Source organism: Primulina tabacum, chromosome 7, assembly GCF_025594145.1.
Source record: "Primulina tabacum isolate GXHZ01 chromosome 7, ASM2559414v2, whole genome shotgun sequence".
NCBI classification, from domain to species: domain Eukaryota; kingdom Viridiplantae; phylum Streptophyta; class Magnoliopsida; order Lamiales; family Gesneriaceae; genus Primulina; species Primulina tabacum.
In genome coordinates this window covers 9594591-9616207 of record NC_134556.1, presented here as the reverse complement: position 1 = coordinate 9616207, position 21617 = coordinate 9594591, and the positions used below count along the sequence as shown (strand labels likewise).

General features: G+C 35.0%; 1 protein-coding gene across 1 annotated transcript; it reads left to right on the top strand.

Moving 5' to 3' along the window:
- Positions 1-313: 313 nt before the first annotated feature.
- On the top strand, positions 314-7432 carry LOC142551120 (oxygen-dependent coproporphyrinogen-III oxidase, chloroplastic-like). The gene is made up of 8 exons (XM_075660174.1): positions 314-907; positions 1256-1331; positions 5559-5653; positions 5746-5829; positions 6517-6604; positions 6722-6846; positions 6925-7023; positions 7127-7432. Exons 1-8 carry the CDS (start codon positions 377-379, stop codon positions 7193-7195), a joined length of 1167 nt encoding a protein of 388 aa, XP_075516289.1. The 5' UTR covers positions 314-376; the 3' UTR covers positions 7196-7432.
- Positions 7433-21617: the final 14185 nt, after the last annotated feature.

Sequence of the window (21617 nt, the reverse complement as noted above, 5' to 3'; positions counted from 1 at the left end):
GCATAAAAAGTAATATTTTTTCATAGGTGACCCAAATAAGAGATCCGTCTCACAAATACGACCCGTAAGACCGTCTCACACAAGTTTTTGCCCTTTCCTTTTGCTGATCCCACCAATTTTAGCTATGTTTTTTTTTCTTCAAAACAAAAATTCAAAAACTAATTAATTATTTTTGTTTGTCATTTTAACAGTTTAATTAAATATTTAACATATAAATTATGGTTATATTTATATTATAAAATTCATTTCACAAAATTATAAAAAAACCAAACACAAAATTAATTTTACTTTTATAAATCGAAAATGAAATGAAAACACAAAAGAGCCCCTTTCCTTATCTCCCATCATCATCATCATCCTCCTCCTCCTCGCGGCGATGCTGACCGCAACAGCCACCGTTTCTCCCTCCGCCATTGTACCTTTCTCGTATTCCTCTACAAGGAGTCTGAGCTTTCCCTTCGTGCCGAGATTCAATATCAGGCCCAGATTTAGCTCGCTGCAACTCTGCGCTTCATCTTCATCCTCCCCGATGATCGAGAAGGAAACCATGGAAGCCGAAAGGCCCCACACTTTCCTCCGAGAGGCGGACGAGAATAGCTTCAACTCTTCCAATTCGGTTCGGCTCAGGTTCGAGAGGATGATAAGGGAGGCTCAAGACAGCGTCTGTTCAGCCATTGAGGCCTTGGATGGAGATGGCAAGTTCAAGGAAGATGTCTGGTCCAGGCCAGGCGGCGGCGGCGGAATCAGCCGGGTCTTGCAGGATGGCGCTGTATGGGAGAAGGCAGGAGTCAATGTTTCCGTTGTTTATGGTGTCATGCCTCCCGAGGCTTATAGAGCAGCCAAGCCCTCCGATAATGGCGACGTCAAGCCAGGCCCCGTTCCATTTTTTGCTGCCGGCATCAGCTCCGTAAATTCCCCATTTCCTTTATAAAATCCGCTTCTTTACTATTTTCCTTTCGATTTTCTCAGTTTTGGTGATGCTTTATAAATATGGGCTGCAAACTACATACTACCCTACGTCCCTTCCATGGACGTACTTTTTAACTCACCAAAAATGTTAGTATGATTAAATTAGTGCTCTTGTAAAAGATCATCAAGAGGCTGCAGCAGAGGTGTATGTTCTGTTTTGCTTCTTCCTCTGTGCTGCTACTGTTTGCAAGTAAAACGTTTTCTTGCCTCGCTGCTCTGTTTGCTTGACTTCATGCCGGGGTAAAGTAAAGTGCTTAATGAGGCCTTTTGGTTTCTTGTTCTTCAGGTTCTTCATCCAAAGAATCCTTTTGCGCCAACCTTGCATTTTAATTATCGGTATTTTGAGACAGATTCTCCAAAAGGTATCTCATCATTTTACATTCTCCTATTTTGTGAATTGATTTCTGACATGGAATTATTAACTTCATTGGAGTTGCACAACATTTTGAGAAATGCGTGGTATCATAATATATCAATAACTTTGAATCAAATGTTATTGTTTGCAATTGACCTTGAATGAACGGATAAATTTGAAATAAGAGTGATGGTGGGCCATTTATATTTTTGTTGTTAAGAAAAGGAGAATGTCACAATCGTGGCTTTGACGATGATTTTATTGAAAGCGCATAGGTTTTGAAGGAAATTTGGAGCTATCATTTTCTTCATCAAGAGTTCTTATTGTAATGATGATGCTTGAAAATGCTTCATGGTGTATACTGATACACTATTGTACTTATTAGAAAATGTATATCATATCGATGAGCATAGTATGATTTAGGAGTTGGCCGACCATCTTTTAGCTTGAGATATGCATACAGTGTCATGCTTATAACATTCTATGAAATAGTAGTATTGTTGTCGTTTTTGAGGATCGAGCTTGAGAGAAAACAAACATTTTCCATTGTATTCCTCAAAGCTGTTCTGTACATGTTATTTAAAGAAGAAGTAATCATAAGCTATCCTAATCTAGAAGAATTCAAAACGTCCTAATCTAAAAGAGTTTAAAATACAAACAAAGATAAATCACCATCTTATCTACTTAGTAAATAATAATTCAATATATTATTCAACACTCCCCCTCAAGTTGGATCATTTAAATTGATCATGCCAAGCTTGAAACTCAAATCTTCATAAACGGGCCTGTGAAGTGCTTTCGCAAGTATATCTGCAACCTGCAACTGGGTAGGAGTGTATCATCCCCTTTTTTATCTTCTCACTAATGAAATGTTCATCAACCTCAACGTGTTTTGTTCTGTCATGATGGACTTAATTTTTTGAGATGCTAATGGCAGCTTGATTATCCCATAGTAATTTTATAGGATGACCATCTTCCACCTTTAATTCATCAAGTAGTCTCTTGAGCCACATTCCTTCACAAATTCCGTTAGACAATGCACGGAACTGTGTTTCAGCACTACTACGAGCTATCACGGGTTGCTTATTGCTCCGCCATGTCACCAAGTTCCCCCGTACAAATGCACAATATCTTGACGTGGAACGTCTCTCTGCAGGAGAACCAGTCCAATCAACATCACCATACACTTTGATTTTTCGGACAGATGATTTCCTAAATAGTAGTCCTTTGCCAGGTGTCCCTCTTTTAGATATCCCAACACCCGATATACAACATCCAAGCGTTCTTTTATAACAGTATTCATGAATTGACTGATAACACTAACCCCAAATGGTCATGTATATGCTATGTATATAAGTTTGCCTATTAATCTATGATATCTCCCCTTACCAACAGGAGGACTGTCCTTTTTAATTCCTTTCTTGATGTTTGGATCCATCGGAATACCCACAGGTTTTCACCCTAACATACCAGTTTCTTTCAGTAAGTCAAGAACATTTTTTTGTTGTGAAATTGAGATACCTAGAGATTATCTTGCCACTTCCATTCCCAAAAAATACTTTAGAGGGCCAAGGTCTTCCATTTCAAATTCTTTCGAGAGAATCAGTTTCACGCGGGCCATTTCGTCTATATGATTTCCTTAAGTACAACGTCATCCACATACACTATTATGGTAGCAATCTTACCTTCTTTAGAGTGTTTCACAAATAACGTGTGATCAGATTGACATTGAGTGTAGCCATATTTCTTCAACACATTGGTAAATCGATGGAACTAGGCTCTAGGTGATTGTTTAAGCCTATATAGTGATTTTCTCAATCTGCACACCTTATTTTTCGTATCTGTTGATTCAAATCCTCAGAAGAATGTTCATGTGCACTTCTTCTTCAAGGTCATCATTGAGAAATGCATTCTTAACATCAGGCTGATACAAAGGCCAGTCTAGTTTGGTTGCAATGGACAATTGAACTCGAACACTGTTGAGCCGGGAAACAGGAGCGAAAGTTTCTTGGTAGTCAGTACCATAAGTTTGTGTATACCCTTTAACCACAAGTCTTGCTTTGAACCGCTCTATACTTCTATCGGACTTATATTTGATTGTGAAGATCCATTTTTATCCAACAGGTTTCTTTCCAGCTGGGAGATCAGTGATGTGCCATGTATTATTCTTGTCCAGTGCTCTACTTTCATCATAAACAACAGTCTTCCAGTTCGGATGTCCGAGAGCTTCATCAATGTCCCTTGGAACCTGAATCTGATCTATAGTGGAAAGTAAAGCACGATATACAGGAGAAAGACGTTTAAGTGATACAAAATCACCTGTAGGATGCATTGTACATGTTCGGACGCCCTTCCCCATAGCAATTGGTCTATCATCAGGTTCAATGTACTCAGTCACCGGGGTATCGGGATTAGATGTATCTTGTGTGGTTTTTTCTGAATTTGACATGGGAGAGTAGTCATGGACAAGTTGATTTTGTACAGGCTGTACATTCTTTTGATGAGGTATCCTTCGGGAATAGACATGAGGTAGTGGGCTGATTATATTTTTTTCAGCTTGCTCATTGATGGAGGGATAAGATGGCTCGGGGATCGGTTCAATGAATGGTGTTGGTGTAATGGGTTCCCAATGTAGTGGTTCATTGTTTGACGACTCCCCTTGAACCGATGTATTGGGATAGAATGATGTAGACTCAAAAAAGGTAACATCCATGGAAGAGTAATTTTTTTTTGGCGACGGGAGGATAGCACTTGTACCCTTTCTAGTTAGGAGAATAACCAAGAAATATGCATTTGACAGCACATGGTTCGAGTTTGTTGCGATTATGGGAGTGGATGTGTAGAAAGCATGAGCAACCAAAAACCTTTAGGGGAATCTCGTGAAGAAGGTGTGAGTTGGGGAAAATTTTCTGGAAGCATCGGATTGGGGTTTGAATTTTAGGACTCGAAAGGGCATCTGATTAATGAGGTAAGTGGCTGAGAGGATGGCATTACCCTAGTGGGACTTTGGGACATTCATAATGAAAAGAAGTGATCGAGCAACTTAAAGGAGGTGACATTTTTTTCACTTATTTCAGTCGTCATGGAGTTGATCAACCAAGACATTACCATATAATTTTCGGAATTCCAGGCCCTAAACTTGGAGTCCGATTTTTCAGGGACATTCGACGTACCCGTGATGAATTCATATTTTCCTCTTCCACAGATGAACATCATTATAGATTGTGACCATTGTAGGTAGTTTTGACCATTTAATTTGTGGCAAGTGATCGGGATGGAGGAAGTATCGTCGACTGCCAGAGTGATGGGCACTAATCGAGCTTGAGAGAAAACAAACGTTTTCCATTGTATTCCTCAACGTTGTTTTGTACATGATATTTAAAGAAGAAGTAATCATAAGCTATCCTAATCTAGAAGAATTCAAAATATCCTAATCTAAAAGAGTTTAAAATACAAAGATAAATCACTATCTTATCTACTTAGTAGATAATAATCCATTATCTACTTATTAGATAATAATTCAATATATTATTCAACAATTAGTATGGACTTGTAGATTATAATGATGAAGGAGATGTATGCCCGGTCCTGGATTTGTCTTTTAACAAGATATATGTTAGAATATTTTGGGTTAATGATGTTTTGTGCATATTAATTTTTTTAGGGGTATGTTGTGTCTTTTAAAATTTTGAAATATTATTTATTGGTAGAATAAAATATAACAGTAAAGTATGATGGAAGTGTTGGAAGGTGAAATGATGCTAATGGTTGTGTTGAGGATATGAAATAAGCTAGAAAATATTTTTTTAAAAAAATGAAATGAAAATGAGATGGTAATGTTTGGTTTTGTTTCCGGAGCTGTTTTGAATTGAAACATAGCCAATATTTCTTGTAGCAAATGCATTTTCATAATGTCAGTGGGAAACGAATGAAGCGATCATAGAGGTGTTCAAGATCCTCCTTTGTATGGTATGTGGGATCGAAGAGTCTCTTTTGTCCTATTTTGACATTGTTTCCTATTACTCAAGTTTCTTGTAACTATAGAGTATTAGTTTTTATTTTTTGGGACCACTCTTCTTTGCGATGTCAGATATGCTATTTGTACCCAATATTTTACCTGGATTAAAGACCAATACAGACTTTGTTCTTTCATCTTGCTGTTTATTTTTTTTTCTGGGTTCTGCATAAATCTATAAAATGTTTTGACAAAATGTTATTTATTTAACCTATGCAGATGCCCCAGGAGCACCAAGACAGTGGTGGTTTGGTGGGGGTACAGATCTGACTCCTGCTTACATTTTTGAAGAGGACGTCAAGCATTTCCATTCGGTATTAACACACTGACCAACAATATCTGCACTACATCATTGTTATCATATTTAAGCTTTACTAATTAAATATGTGTGCATGTTATGTTATAGGTCCAAAAGAGTGCTTGTGACAAGTTCAATAGCGATTTCTATCCAAAATTCAAGAAATGGTGTGATGATTATTTCTATATCAAGGTACAACATAAAACCATAATTTGTGCTGTACAATATTTAAGCAAATTTGGTTTGTTTCTTCTATTCTACTTCTAATTTACGTATTTAGGCGAACATTCACAACTGACACTATCCTGGAGCATTGACCTTGAGGTCAAGTCTGTCCTATGAAATTTGTATGATTCTTCTCTGTACTCTCACACAATCAATAGAGGTCTTAATACAATAACTTATCTCTTGTTCTTACCATCTGAAACAAGTCATAATCAAAATGAAATTATTTCTATAATATGTTGGGGATTTGTGATAGTGCTGAACCTCTGGTCACCCCTGATTGTTCGCTAATTCCGAGTGGCATTATTGCCCTTTCACTAGAGCGATGTTAACTAACAACCTTTAGATGTGGAATCGTTCGGTGAAAAATTGTTGAGTTAAAGCTCATCCGACTTCATATCACCAAATGTGATGGATTCAGGTGCTCTTTCACTCTATTAAGGGCTAAGATCTACATATTTTGTTGCTACTTACAGCATTTAAACATAGGAAAGTCTTTTTGTCCTTTCGCGTTGTTTGTTTTCTCATTTTATTTGCCTGGACCCCTACTTCCTATCATGTGCTTGTTACCGCCAAAGGGAGCAAGTGATTGATTATGTATTGCAGCATTTCAAAAATGAGCAATTAAATTTAATTATCTTAATATTTATGCAGCATCGAGGGGAAAGGCGAGGTCTTGGGGGTATATTTTTTGATGATTTGAATACATACGATCAAGAGATGCTTCTTTCCTTTGCTACTGGTAATTCTCTAGAAGAGCTGTGTATACTGCTTACAAAAGCAATTAGTGGTTTCAATGTCTTTGCTTATTCGATCAAAGACCAACACTTTCAATTCACTTTTTGTTAAATGATTGCAGAGTGTACAAATTCTGTGATTCCGGCTTATATTCCCATCATGGAGAGGAGAAAGGACATGCCATTCACAGAGTCTCACAAGTCATGGCAGCAACTGCGCAGAGGACGCTACGTAGAGTTCAACCTGGTATTGATCCATAACCAATCTTTGAAGCACAAAACATTCAAGAATATATATTCTAAATTTTTGTTTCAACGATTGAAGGTTTATGATCGTGGAACCACATTTGGTCTCAAAACCGGTGGTAGGATCGAGAGTATTCTTGTATCACTTCCATTAACTGCACGATGGGAATATGACCACGTGAGATTTCTTTCACCTTGTCTTTTGTTGCAATAAATGGGTCTGTGTGCGTGTATAGATGCAAAATGCTGGATAAACTTACTGCAATCATTTATATATTCAGCAACCAGAAGAGGGAAGCGAAGAATGGAAACTGTTGGATGCCTGTATTAATCCCAAGGAATGGATCTGAGTTTCTCTTTTTGTAATTGTCATAGAGCTGTGTTGCTTGTTGAGCTAGCGCGGATTCGGCATTGTTTAAAATTACAGTATGTATTTTTAGTCTGCTCAAGTGTGATCTGTCTGCATAGCTTTGTTTTGTGACGCATGAAGTGTATCTACTTGTGATGGATTGAATAACAATCAACGCTAGAGTACTATCTGACTATTTATAAACCATGAGGGTAAATGCAGCATCTTTTTTGAACAATCAATTATTTATTCATTTATATGATATGATGAAAATTACATATTCCTCTTCTTTCTATATTATTTTTACTTAGCGGGGTGGGACACCATCATATGATAAACAATATTATCATGCATTCTATTTTATAATATATGTTTAGCTTTTTAAATTTACTAAACAAACATTATATGACATAGTTTATACGGAGGACATAAAACACTTAGAATATAAAAAAACATTATCAAATCTTTCTTGCTTAATTTTCAGTTTTTGTTTCATCTCTGTGTGATTATATTGTTTAAGTTTCTATCATTTTAATGAAATCAACTATTTTTTCATTATCTTAAATTTGTATGGTTTCTCTTTTTGAACATGATGAACTTTATTTCTTTTTCCGTAGTTTTGTCATTTCCTTAGTGTTTGTTATCTTCTTATCTTCATGTTGTACTTGCTTTGCCCTTTCTTTTGTCCCATTTTCGCTCGTTCTTTTTTTGTTTTCGTTTTGTATTTAATTGATGTTTCAGTTTTTTTTTTTATCGGCATTTCTCTTGAGTTGTGGTTTCTCCAATTCATCCATAATAACTGATGTTATTCTATTTTTAAAAAATTTGTGCTCTTCTTTGCTTTGTTGCTCAAGTGTTACATGCTCCACATTACTTTTTTCTGCAATATAAATTTTGTAGTTATTAGCAATATGTATTAGACTATTATAATATTATTCAAATAAATGTTTTAATTCACCTTAATATACATGTCAATTATTTTTTGATAGAGCAACCAATAAACATCTCAGCAACTACTTCGAATAACGTCACCCTAGCTATTTCATTTTCATCTTAGACCAACATTGCTATCTGCTATCTGAAAAATTAATTGTGAGAAAGTATACACAATAATTAAATATTTTTAAGCATGTAAAGTTAATTATAATTGCAATACTTTGGGACGATCTCGATATTCAGCTTCACACAATTAGTGGAATCAAACCCTTTGGTAGTTTTGGTACAATATTTGAAACAGTAACAACATGTCTCGTACCATGAGGTTGATTTATTTTCAATTTTCTTAATGGCTTTGATGTAGTAATACTTATTCTACATTTAATCTATATACCTATAAAAGTGTGAGTCACCATTTGTTTTCCAATTGTGAAAAGACACAAATGTCTTCTTTGTTAATATGAATTCAAAAAATCATATAAAGATATATATGTCAAATTGTAACAAAGGCTAATAAATTGTCATTACAACATACATTGATTGTAGTAATTTATACCATTTCAATAATAAAATGTAATTCTTATATTAATTTTATCAAATAATTGATCTTTATACTACATTTAAATGTTTTATTCTTTTAATTTTCTCTCTACGTTTTTTTAATGATTTTATTATAATAATTATATTTTTAGTGTAATTTCTAATTAAGTAATAAATAAATTATAATATTACAAGAAGATATATAAAAAAAATTAACTATATGTCCAATAGTAGAATAACATGATAAATATAAAATAATATGATAATTTGAGGTTTAATACTAACATATTTTATGGGTTTTCAAACAAAATATTTAACTATTATACTTATAAAATGTTAAAAGAATAAAATAGTTTTTCATTGTAAATTTTCTACTATTCTCATCAATTGTGTGTTTTTAGATTAATTGCATGAAAAATTTTCTACACAATCATTAAATACATGAAGATCATAATAATGTTTTATTTTTTAATAGAAAATTGCAACATAAGAAAATTTTGAAAATAATATTACATAAAAATTGGATTGATATTTGATAATAAAAATACATTAGAGAAATAACAATTCTTGATACATAATTCTTAGAAGAAATATTAAAAGAATAGATTTTTTAATTTAAAAAAATCATTAAAATATTAAAAGAATATATATTTAACTATTATACTTATAAAAGTGTAAAAATGATAACAAAGTTTTTCATTGTCTACTATCCCTTTAAATTGTGTGTTTTAGATTAATTGCATGGAAATTTTCTACACAATTTATGGGAAATCTATGCATTAAGAATGAATTTATGTCTGATAATAAAAATATTTTTTTTTTCTATATACCTACAAAAGTGTAGATCATTGGTCATGTTTTCCAATTGTCAAAAGATAAAAATGACCTCCTCATCAATACAAATCCTAGATTCAATAAAGATATATTTGTAAATTTCTTATTGTTGTAAGTGTAAAAATGAAATATCAGAATTTTTTATTTATTCAACCTAATATATCATTAATTAGTAGCCTAATTATTCCATATAATATATAATTAATAGCCCAACAAATGCTAATGAATTATCGCTGCAATATACATTGATTGTAATAATTTATATCACTTCAAGAATATAATGTAACTCCTATATTAATTTTCTCAAATATTTCAACTTTATATCAACTTTAAATATTTTATCCTTTTAATTTTCTTTCTACATGTTATTTTATGATTTTAATGCAATTTTGTAATTATATTTTAGTGTAGTTTCTAATTAATAATAAATCATTGTATCACAAGAAGATATAAGAAAAAAATAATTATATATAAAATAGTACAATAACATGATAAGTATATAATAATATTAAATTTAATAATAATATATTTTATGATTTTTAAACTAAGAATTGAAAAATAAATTATTTAGTATAATTTATATCAATAATCATGAATGTTAATATACTAATAATATCATAAATATGAATCTGATAGAAAAATTAAGAGAGTTAGCTATATAATAAGATATTTAAATATTTTAGTAGTAATTTTTTTAAAAAAATTATATATCAGACAATTCTTTTAGTGGAATCCTTCCTACAGAGGAACAAAGGAGTATGAGTGTTTTTCTCCGAACATCCATAAAATTCCAGTGTCTTTACTTTTCACAAGTTTTTATATTTCAAACTATATCTTGTTGTTTAGATTGTCAACCGCATTGGAAGATCTTATCAGTTCATTACGTACCTTCGAGATGAATCTGGACATGCAGAAGAAGAATAAAGGGAAGACAATCGCACTCCAAGCTTCAAATGACTCTTACAATGAACTCCTTCAAATATCTCAAGAAGTCAATGATTCTGATCTCTGCGAGGATTCTATCTCCTTTATCACAAAAAAATTCGGTGACTACTTGAAAAGAATCCGAGATAAAAAGAAGGATACGCAACCATCTAAATTTCCTAGCCCTTCTACACCTGAAAAATCACAAAAATATCCTGTCAAGCAACAATTTCAACCAAGAAATGAAGGTAAGGGACAATACAATTCAAAAAGGTATGATTCTGTGCAGTGTAGAGAATGTAAGGGATTTGGACATTATGCTAATGAATTTGCTAACCGATTGCGAAAGAACAAGGGCTACAATGTGTCACTAAGCGATGAAGAATCCGATGCTGAAGAGAAATCCACTGATGAAGAAAATCAAACCTCCTTGACTGCACTATTGACAGAAAATCGCAGACTGCAAGTGAATCCTTTAGGTGTTGCCCTAGGTGCTGCTACACCTGACCGCAACATTTGTGAAAAATCTGTCTGCTTCAATTCTACAATTTCTGGAAACTCGAGTGAAGATGATCTGGAGGTTGATAGTGAAGAACTTACTCTTGAAAGTGTTCAAAAGCTTTATGAAGAACTGTTTGAAGATTGGACCAAAAGGAACAAGCTTAATGCAAATCTTATGAAAGAAAATACCGAACTGAAATCGGTGGTGAAAGAAAATGCCGAACTGAAATCGGTGGTGGCGAAGCTTGAAGTCATTCTTTGCAAAAAGGATGTGGAACTAGGCAAGACCAAGGATGAACTTCAAAAGGCTACCGAAACCTTATCCAAGTTTAATTCAAGCACCTCCAAGCTTGAAACCATTCTTTCAATGGGAAGAGATGACAAGAAGGGTTTAGGGTTTAAAGACAGTGTGTACGAAACTGGTGAATCTTAAAAATCCAATGTCTTTGTGAAAGGAAAAACTGAAACACTCACACCGACACAATCTACGTCTCCGATCAAAAGCATCCCACCAAAAGGACAACCCACTGCATCTGTTACTAAGAAGCGAAAACGAAGGTATGTATGTCATTACTGTTTTAAGCCCGGTCATATCAGGCCCTACTGTTTTAGACTCAGGGACGATCGCTTGAACTAAAAATCAAGATGAATGTTGCCTCAAATGTTGCACAAAACCTTCCGCAACACCTCCTACTATCAACCTACAGTAAGACAAATTTGGGTACCAAAGGTAAAAACTCACTGTAAAGTTGTCTATACTTCGTTGAAAACTAACACTACAGGTCACTGGTACTTTGATAGTGGTAGCTCACGTCACATGACGGGCTCAAGAGAACATCTGATCGATTAAGTTGAACAAAAGTGTGGTAGAGTGACCTATGGAGGGGGAGCAAAAGGAAAAATTGTAGGAAAGGGTACACTGAATGTTGAAAGACTACCAAGGCTCCACAATGTGCTCCATGTTGAAGGATTGAATTCAAATTTGATAAGCATAAGTCAATTATGTGATGATAATTTGTTTGTTAAATTTGATAAACATAACTGTGAAGTCTTTGATGAATCTAATGTGTGTATTATGACAGGTACAAGGTCCTCAGATAATTGCTATCAAATAGGTGAGGAACTTTCGTGCAAGCATGTGCAAATCACCGATCTTGACCTTTGGCACAGAAAACTCGGTCATGCAAATTTTAAAACCTTGAAGAACTTGAGTAAGTACGATGCAGTAAGAGGTATGTCTAATCTCTCTTCTGGTATACCATATGTTTGCGGGGATTGTCAAAAGGGTAAACAGACCCGCGTGTCGCATCCAGTGTTGCCAACATCTGGGACAACACGCTGTCTAGAATTACTACACATGGACCTTATGGGTCCTATGGAAGTTGAGAGCCTCGGAGGTAAGAAATACTCTTTTGTGTGTGTTGATGATTTCTCACGCTTTTCATGGATTAATTTTATTAGAGAGAAGTCAGATACTTTCGATGTTTTCAAAAATTTGATCACAAGAATCACCAACTTCCATAGCCTGAAGGTAAGAAGGATCAGAACTGATCACGGTAAGGAATTTGAAAATCTTTCATTCTCATCCTTCTGTGACAGGAAAGGTATCTCTCATGAATTTTCAGCACCAAAAACACCACAACAAAATGGCATTGCCGAACGTAAGAACAGAACTCTGCAAGAAATGGCGAGAGTACTGCTAACTTCAAAGAACATTGCAAAGCGTTTTTGGGCAGAGGCCCTTAACACGGCATGTCATATTTAAAATAGGGTGTATTTAAGGAGTGGTTCAACCATGACCTCTTATGAAATAATTATGGGAAAGAAGCCTAACCTTAGATATTTTCATGTTTTTGGCTGTGTGTGTTACGCTTTAAATGACAGGGATCAACTTGCTAAGTTTGATTCCAAGAGTGATAAGTGTTTGTTCCTCGATTATGCCACCAATAGCCGTGCTTATCGTATGTTTAATCTAAGAACAAGGACTATTATGGAATCAATTAATGTTGTTTTTTATGACTGTGCAGATCTTAAGAATAAAACTGCTGAAGATGACGTTGAAGACCTTTTGGAAATTCAAACACCACTGGAAAAGACAGATGTTGCTCCAGATGTTGCAGCATCTGGCACAACACGTGCCACTGAAGTCACCGACTCACAAGAAGTTGGTCACAACGATGATGAGGTAGTAGATGATGGACCGTGTATTCCAAGCAAAATCCAAAAGAACCATACATCATCTCAAATCATCGGAGGAATGAGTGAAGATGTTCAAACAAGGAAGAAGGATAGAGTCGAATACCGGAAAATGGTTGGACTTGTGTGCATGAGTACCATGTACTCACAGGTTAGATTTTCATGTTTTGTATCTCAGATTAAGCCTAAAAATGTTATGGAAGCATTAAAAGATGAATTCTGGACTAATGCTATGCATGATGAGCTTGAAGAGTTTGTTCGAAATGATGTGTGATATTTAGTTCCACCCCCTGACCATGGCAATGTTATTGGAACAAAGTGGGTCTTTAAAAACAAAACTGACGAGTCAGGAAACATCATTCGAAATAAAGGAAGGTTGGTTGCTCAAGGGTACACACAGGTTGAGGGGGTTGATTTCGATGAGACCTTTTCTCCTGTTGCCCGCATTGAGTCAATCCGACTCCTGCTTGCCATTGCATGCTACATGAAAATAAAACTGTTTCAAATGGACGTCAAAAGTGCTTTCTGGAACGGGTTCTTGAGTGAAGAAGTGCATGTTAGACAGCCTAAAGGATTTGAAGATTCACATAATCCGAATCATGTGTACAAACTAAAAAATGCTCTCTATGGCTTGAAGCAAGCACCCCGTGCATGGTATGGGAGATTGACTGAATATCTTCTTGACATTGGATTTACACGAGGTGAGGTAGATAAAACACTTTTCATTTAAAAGGCCCAAGGTGAGATTCTTATCTGTCAGATCTATGTCAATGATATGATCTTTGGTTCTTCATCACAAAAGCATGCCAATGACTTTGTTGAGTGCATGTCATCTACGTTCGAAATGAGCATGGTTGGTGAGCTAAATTTCTTTCTTGGTTTGCAAATAAAACAAATGCATGATGGCATCTTTTTGTGCCAAAGCAAGTATGAAAAAAATTTGATTAAGAAATTTGCAAATGAAAACACTACACACATGAAAACACCTTTGGGATCAAATGAGAAATTATCCAAAGATGTTGCGCCCGAAGATGTTGACAACACCCTTTACCGTAGCATCATAGGAAGTCTTCTATACTTGACGGCTAGCCGCCCTGACATCATGTTTAGTGTGTGCTTATGTGCTAGGTATCAATCCAATCCTAAAACTTCTCATTTGAAAGCTGTTAAACGTATTTTACGTTACATAGCAGGAACAATTGAATTAGGATTATGGTATACACACGAAACCAACTCAAACCTGGTAGGTTTTTCCGATGCTGATTGGGCTGGGGACTTAGATGATAGAAAAAGCACTTCTGGGGGCTGTTTTTACCTTGGCAATAATCTAATTTCTTGGCATAGTCGAAAACAGAATTGTGTCTCACTCTCGACTGCTGAATCAGAATATGTAGCAGCTGGAAATGCATGCACCCAACTCTTGTGGATGAATCAAATGATAGAAGACTATGGGCTTAAAAGTGAATCCTTAGTAGTGTATTGTGATAACTCTAGTGCAATTAACATTTCAAAAAATCCAGTACAACACTCTCGAACAAAGCACATTGACATAAGACATCATTTTATTCGAGATCTTGTAGAGAAAGGATTGATCCGAATGGAGTTTGTTGATACACATAATCAACTGGCCGACATATTCACCAAAGCATTGGACTTTGAGAGATTTTCCAACCTTCGGAAATCTCTCAACATGTGTTCTGTTTGATCATTCATAGATGTTGTCCCAGATGTTACAACATCTCGGACAACACCTAACTTGCATGTGCATTTTTAGGACTTAGGCATATTACATTGCATTCATACTGTGATATGTTGTGTTGAAACAAGTAGCATAGTTTTCTGATGCACTTACAATTCCGTGTTATCTTTTATACCTTCACATCCATACATTTGAACTCTGTCACAAAGAATTTAAAGATTGGTCACTTGACTCTAACCAATGTTACGAGTCACCCAAGAAAAATTGAAAAATAAATTGGTGGGTCTGTGATTAGAAAGAAAGATGGAAAAAGCTACCTAAAAGAGCCCAATGAAGGCTGTGCTTTTAGTGTGGGAGCTACCCCTTCTGAAAAATAACACAGAAATAGAAGAAAATGGAAAAAGCTACCTAGAAGAGTCCAATGAAGACTGTTCTTCTAGTGTGGGAGCTATCACTTCTAGGTTAAAAATGTTATTAAGTCACTGAGTGTGAAGATAATCAAATCTGTTTTCTGGAATTGTGCGTGTTGTCAGGAGATGCTGCCAACATTTGTGACAACACTTCATCTGTAAACATATCTCATTTTTGCTCTCATGTTTTTTACTTCTGTTACACTCTGTTTTAGGCATAATTAGGTCATGCATAAACATATCTCCGTGAATATTGCTGTGTCACAAGGATGTTGATGAGTCAACAAAAGAAAATTCAATGAAAATCCAGACTTTGCGAATATCTCGAATTTACGTGATCCTCGATGTCTAGTGGAGCGAAGGTCGATGTGGGTTACTTCTGGAAATGTTGAATCATTTTTGGGCGAAAATTAACTCAGTAATTAATTGATGGGGTTAACGGCTATTTTTTACCGTTAGACTTAAGGGCAGTTACATTGTACTGAGTTGTGATGATTATTTTCTACACCCCCACTCACACCACACTCATTCCAACTGTTCTAGAAACCCTAAAAAATTACACCAGCATTTTCTCATTTCTCTCTGTAATTTTCCTACTTTCTCGGCTTAACTTGTAATTCACCATCAATGGCAGGCAAAGGTTTTGACCCCCATGATATTCGAAGTGAAATGGGACACACAGACTGATGTTGCCCCCAAAACGACAACATCTGCTGCATCGTCTCTACCATTGGTCATTACTGTTGAAGAGCCAGTGCCGTTGGAGATTATCGAACCAGGTGAGCCCGGAAATCCTCAGGATGTTGATAACCCCCCGATTATTCCAGTGTTCAACCCTCCGCACCAGCAAGTTCGCCGCTCCAAAAGGCAAGCAGGGTATAACCCTGATTTGACCACCTCAAAGTGATTTCATCGTAAAGGGGAGGGGCCCAGCCGTCCATCTCTTGCTGATCCTGACAATACCTCAGGAGATGACTCAGAGGATGCAGACTACGAGTTTGTGGCCCGCAAGAAGCCTGCACCGCCGCCTAAGGTCAGTCGCTCTTCCTCCAGCACAGCCGCTGAGACTGATCCGGATACATCCCCTGCTCCTCCAAGGAAGCCCTCACTTTCTACTGCGGAAGAAATCACGTTGGCCCAATTTATGGCCAACTTGAAAAATCCGAAAACTGGTGCCTCTGCTGTTCCTATTTCTTCCCATCTACCTGCAGTTTCGACTGACTCCAGCAGTTCCACTGATATTGCTGCCGAAGAAGTTATGGTTTCTGAAGAAAGTGAGCATGATGCGCAGGATGTTGTCGAGGATGTTGCCAACACTGAGGACAACACTGACCTCGGTGACTATGATTTGGACTCTACCTTCGCCACTAAGTTTTACACTGAGCATGCCGCTGCCCAGTGGAATCTATATGCCCATAGAGAAGTCATTGAAGAACGCAACATCGACATTGTTGCCTTTGAGAAGCACAATCTGATTGCCTTCTTGAAACATTGCTCCCTGCTGTCTACTGTCTCTGCCGTCACACCGTTCAGTCGCTGGCCGGTGTTGGAATTTTATTCAAATCTGTCATCGGGTGTTGGTGATGAAAGATCTGCCAAGTATGGGAGAGTGTTCCTTCGCAACAAGCTTTTTGAGTTCAATCCTGCAATCATCAATGAACATTATCAGACTCCTGCCGATGATGAAGATGGCCTTGCATCAGACATTCACGTAGTCACTTCCACTCTCACCGGAGGCCTTGTCACTCAATTTCCAATCCATCCACAGAAGTTATCTGCAGCAAAGCTCACTTCTTTTTATTCAGTGCTTCACAAGCTGTCAGTCCGAAATTGGACCCCCTCTACAAACACCACTATTGTCACTAGACATCAAGCTTTGGTCTTATACTCCATTGGAACTAAAGGGGCCTTCAACTTTGGTAAGCTTGTCTTCCACACGGTCATGCAGTATGCTGATGGTGGACTGAAATCATCGAAGCTCCCATATCCAAGTTTGATCTATGGGATCATGATATCTCAAAGCTTTATAAGGGACCTCCCTGAGCAACTCTCGGAGCTTGGTGAACCTCTCAAGATAGCCCCTGCTTTCCTCAAAGGCTCAAGAAAGATAGACCTTCCCTGGTCTTCTTCACCTCCAGCACCTACCTCCGGGTTGTCTCCAACCGTCTCTGCCATGGTACCCCCTGCTACTGGTCCTTCTCAGCCTACCGACTCTACCACCTCACCTCCTGCTACTGGTCCTTCTCCACATTCCACCTTTTCTACATCCACCTCTGGGTATTTGAAGATTCCAGTTGCTGCTACTCATGCTCATCTCGATCATGCTCGTAAAAAGATTGCTCAGGCAAAGGCTGATTTGGCTTACTATGAGATTTTGGCCTCTACTATCGAGGTTTTGTTGGCAGTAGGTGTCTTTCATGGACAAAAAGGAGGAGATGATGCTGGTCCATCTGGCACTAAGGATGATAGTGATGAAGATGATGAGGATGATAGTGATGATGATGAGGATGATGAATGAGGGTTATACTTTGTACTAATGCACGAGGGTTATTCTGTTACTGTTTCTGCTCTTATAGTGCTAGTACTAGTGTTTATGCTTTTACTATGTCTGTAAGTCTGCTTCTCATGCATTACTGAAATATCAAGAGTTTGTGCAGGTGTTGCTCTGAATGTTGCCATCATTACTAACAACACTTCTACTAACAGTATCTTATTCAGGGGGAGACAAACGTTCTTGAATTCAGGGGGAGTTAAAGTGAGCTAATAAGGATAAATGGGTTTGATATCATTTTGTCAAGAAAGGCAAAAATGGGGAGATTGAAGGGAAATAATGACTTCCAAGTTTTCGATTGATATATTCAATTATTTCCCTAAATATAATTTTTCTTGTTGATTTGATTGTGCAAATATTTAATTTGATTTTGCCTTCCTTAGATGATGAGATATTAATATATTCAAAGATTTGTTATTTGTGATAGTAAATTGATAATATGTGATTTCAGTGTTTAAAAAGAGTTTATTTCTAATAAAACTCTTGCTTTCCTTGTGGAGATAGGGCTCTACACCTATAAATAAGAGGTCAAGCTCATTGATAAAGGCTGCTTCGAAATCAACCATAAAACACACACGTAGCAGAGATCGAATTATTCTCGAAGCCGTTGCTGTCTGAAGTTGTGATTCTCGTGTTGCGCTGAATGCTGCCAACATCTACAGACAACATCCGTAACGATGTTGACTGAAGATTACATCTAATTGATCGTGGTTTTCGGGATCAAGTTTTGCTTTCTTATTTACGTTTTAATATTGTTGGTAGTTTTTAGAAAGCTTTATTTTCTCAAAGTATTGAGAAAATTGATTTTTGTAGTAATCACTAGTGATAAGTTTTTGTGAAACATTGTGGTTTTCTAGTGATTAATTTTTTCCATAAGACACCGCACAAGTATTTATACTTGTGCATATTTAATATTTTCCATCTATTTATTACAAGTCAATTTGTGTTATAAAAGTTAATTTTTCCGCTGCATGAGATGTTGTCCGAGATGTTGTAACATCTGGCACAACATTTAACTCTGACAAAACACAAATTTACTATTTCTAATTTTATTCTGATATTTTCATTATTTTCGATATCTGTCGGACAAAATAATCCTTACAACTTATAAGTGGCAAACAAAACTACTTCCCTCCATGAACAACAATGTCATCTTGTTTTTGGAAATTGTTTAATGGTCGAACCTTCCTAATGATGCCAATGATATATGTGCATAATAACATTATTTGATTAAAAAAATATATGTAAATATCATAATAAATAAAATGAAAACTTACTTTGGTCATTAATTTCATTTGGATAACTTGCTAAATGATCAAATTCTATGAAGCGAAATTATGTCTATCTAAATTTGGCGCTTCTTGTAACTCAATGACTAAAGTTTCTTTTTACATTATCAACTCAATAATCGGGTTTACATTTGGATACCTTGAATTTATTTGCTTCGGGATTGATTTCGTATCAGATTATTTTTGTTATACTTTAATAGCTGCTCAAATTGTTGAATAATATTGACAAAAATCAAGTCATATACCATATTTCCTATAATATCATATTTATATTGTTAGTAAATAATTGGTGGTCCGAAAAAAATTATTATTTATTTTTAAAGAAATATAGCATTTGAAAAGTAGTCACTTGTGCATCCATGAAAGTTAATGTAAGAAATAATGTTCGATAGATGTGGATAAATATATCAACAGTACTGTAAAATTGTAAATTTGTGTTTTATCAGAATTGGGTGTTGTGTCAAATGTTACAACATTTAAGACAACATGCAACAGAATGTTATATTTTTTTAACACAAATTCACTTTAAATAAACAGTTGGACGAGATTAAATTTGCACAAGTATAAACACTTGTGTGGTGCCTCAGGGCAAAAATTAATCACTAGAAAACGTAACCGTTTACAAAAACCTATCACTAGTGATTCTCACAAAAATCAATTTCCTCAATACGTTGAGAAAATAAACGCCTTCTAAATCAACCAACAATATTAAAACATCAATTAAGAAAGCAAAAACGTGATGCCAAAAGATGAGCCACGAAAACAATCTTCAGCCAACTTTGTTACGGATGTTGTCTGCAGATGTCCTCAACATTCAAGGCAACACGCGATCACCACTCTTCAAACACAGCACGATCCTTGATGACTTATTTCTCTTATATTCACGGGCTGCACAAGTGCGTATATGTATGTTCGTGTGTCAAGCAACCTTTTACCAATATCCCGGATCTCTTATTTATAGGTATAGACTTTTTCTCTTCAAGGAAATCTATTGCACAAGAAAAGTAAGAGTTTAATTAGAAATAAACTCTTAATAACCATTAATATCATATCTCATTAAATCATTATCATAAATAGCATATCTAAAATATATTTGCTTAATTATCTCGTTATCTTAGAAAGACAAAATTCATATTAAATATTATACTCAATTTATTCAACAAAGGAAAGATATTGTTAGAGAAATAATTTAAATCAAAAAATATATCAATTAAATTCGAAAATAATATTTCCATTCAGTTAACATTCAGATAATCTTTGAGTTAATGTACTATTGAAATTGATATCCTTATTAAATAATAAATAGTTTGACCACTAAATTATTTTGATCATGTTGGAATGTATCAATCAACGTCACATCAATGTCTGCCATTGTTAGTATGCCTTTGATCACCTCACTAGTCACTAGTCATTTACGCTCAGTAGAATACATATATTGATATACATATAAATAATAATATATATATATATTTATTTATTTATATTTATATATTATTGAATTAATAATTAAAACTCATTAATTAATGAAATAATTAAATCTATTAATTAACTAATAAAGAAAATAAAAACTAAAATAAATAAATGATAATAATGAAAAGAATGAAATGAATTTATATTTCTAAATATATTTATATAATTTAGATTTGGTTTATATTTATATTTATATATTTTTGAATTAATTGAACGATAAAGATATATTTAGATTAGATTTATATTTTTATATATTATTGAATTAATTAAAGTCCATTAATATATAAGTAGTATAAACAAATAGATTATATATTCTCGAATTAATATTAATAATCAATTAAAATCCATTAGTTAATAATTAAAGTCCATTAATATTAGTTAATAATTAAAGTCCATTAATATATAGGTAATATAAACAAATAGATTATATATTCTTGAATTAATATTAATAATCAATTAAAATCCATTAATTAATGAACAACTTAAAAGACAATTCACCATTTTCGAACATTGACTCTTTTAAATAGTTTATTAAGTGGAGAGTTGAATAAATTTGGAGGCCAGAAAAATATATTTGAGTATTATGTTTTGTTTTGTATTTTTAATTTTTATTTTGGTTTTATGGGATTACCATAAACTTCTCTATTTTAATAATATATATACCTAAAAATCTGTATCTATATATATACTTCTTAAAAATACACGAGTTTATTTGTGAATTTATTATATTAATGTCATTTTGAACTTCTCTTTTGGTTTCTGTAGTCTGAAATTTTTTAAAAGATTTTATTCTCTTGTCGATTTTCCTCTTTAATCACCCATACAACGTCCCATCTCTATCTAACATGTCATAAGATCAATCCATCGCGAAACTGCGAAATCCGTCGTTACCGACGAGTGTGAAGGAGATGAGGGGTTCATGGTCGTATTTTGATTTGTAAGGGGGAGCTCATTGGAAATGATGGTCGAATAACTCAGCTTTGTTTTTGTTTGTGTTCGATGTCTAATTGCTTGCATTTCGTGGGCTGATGGATTCAACGAGCCGGCAAAGTAAAAGGTGGTACGAGGTAAAA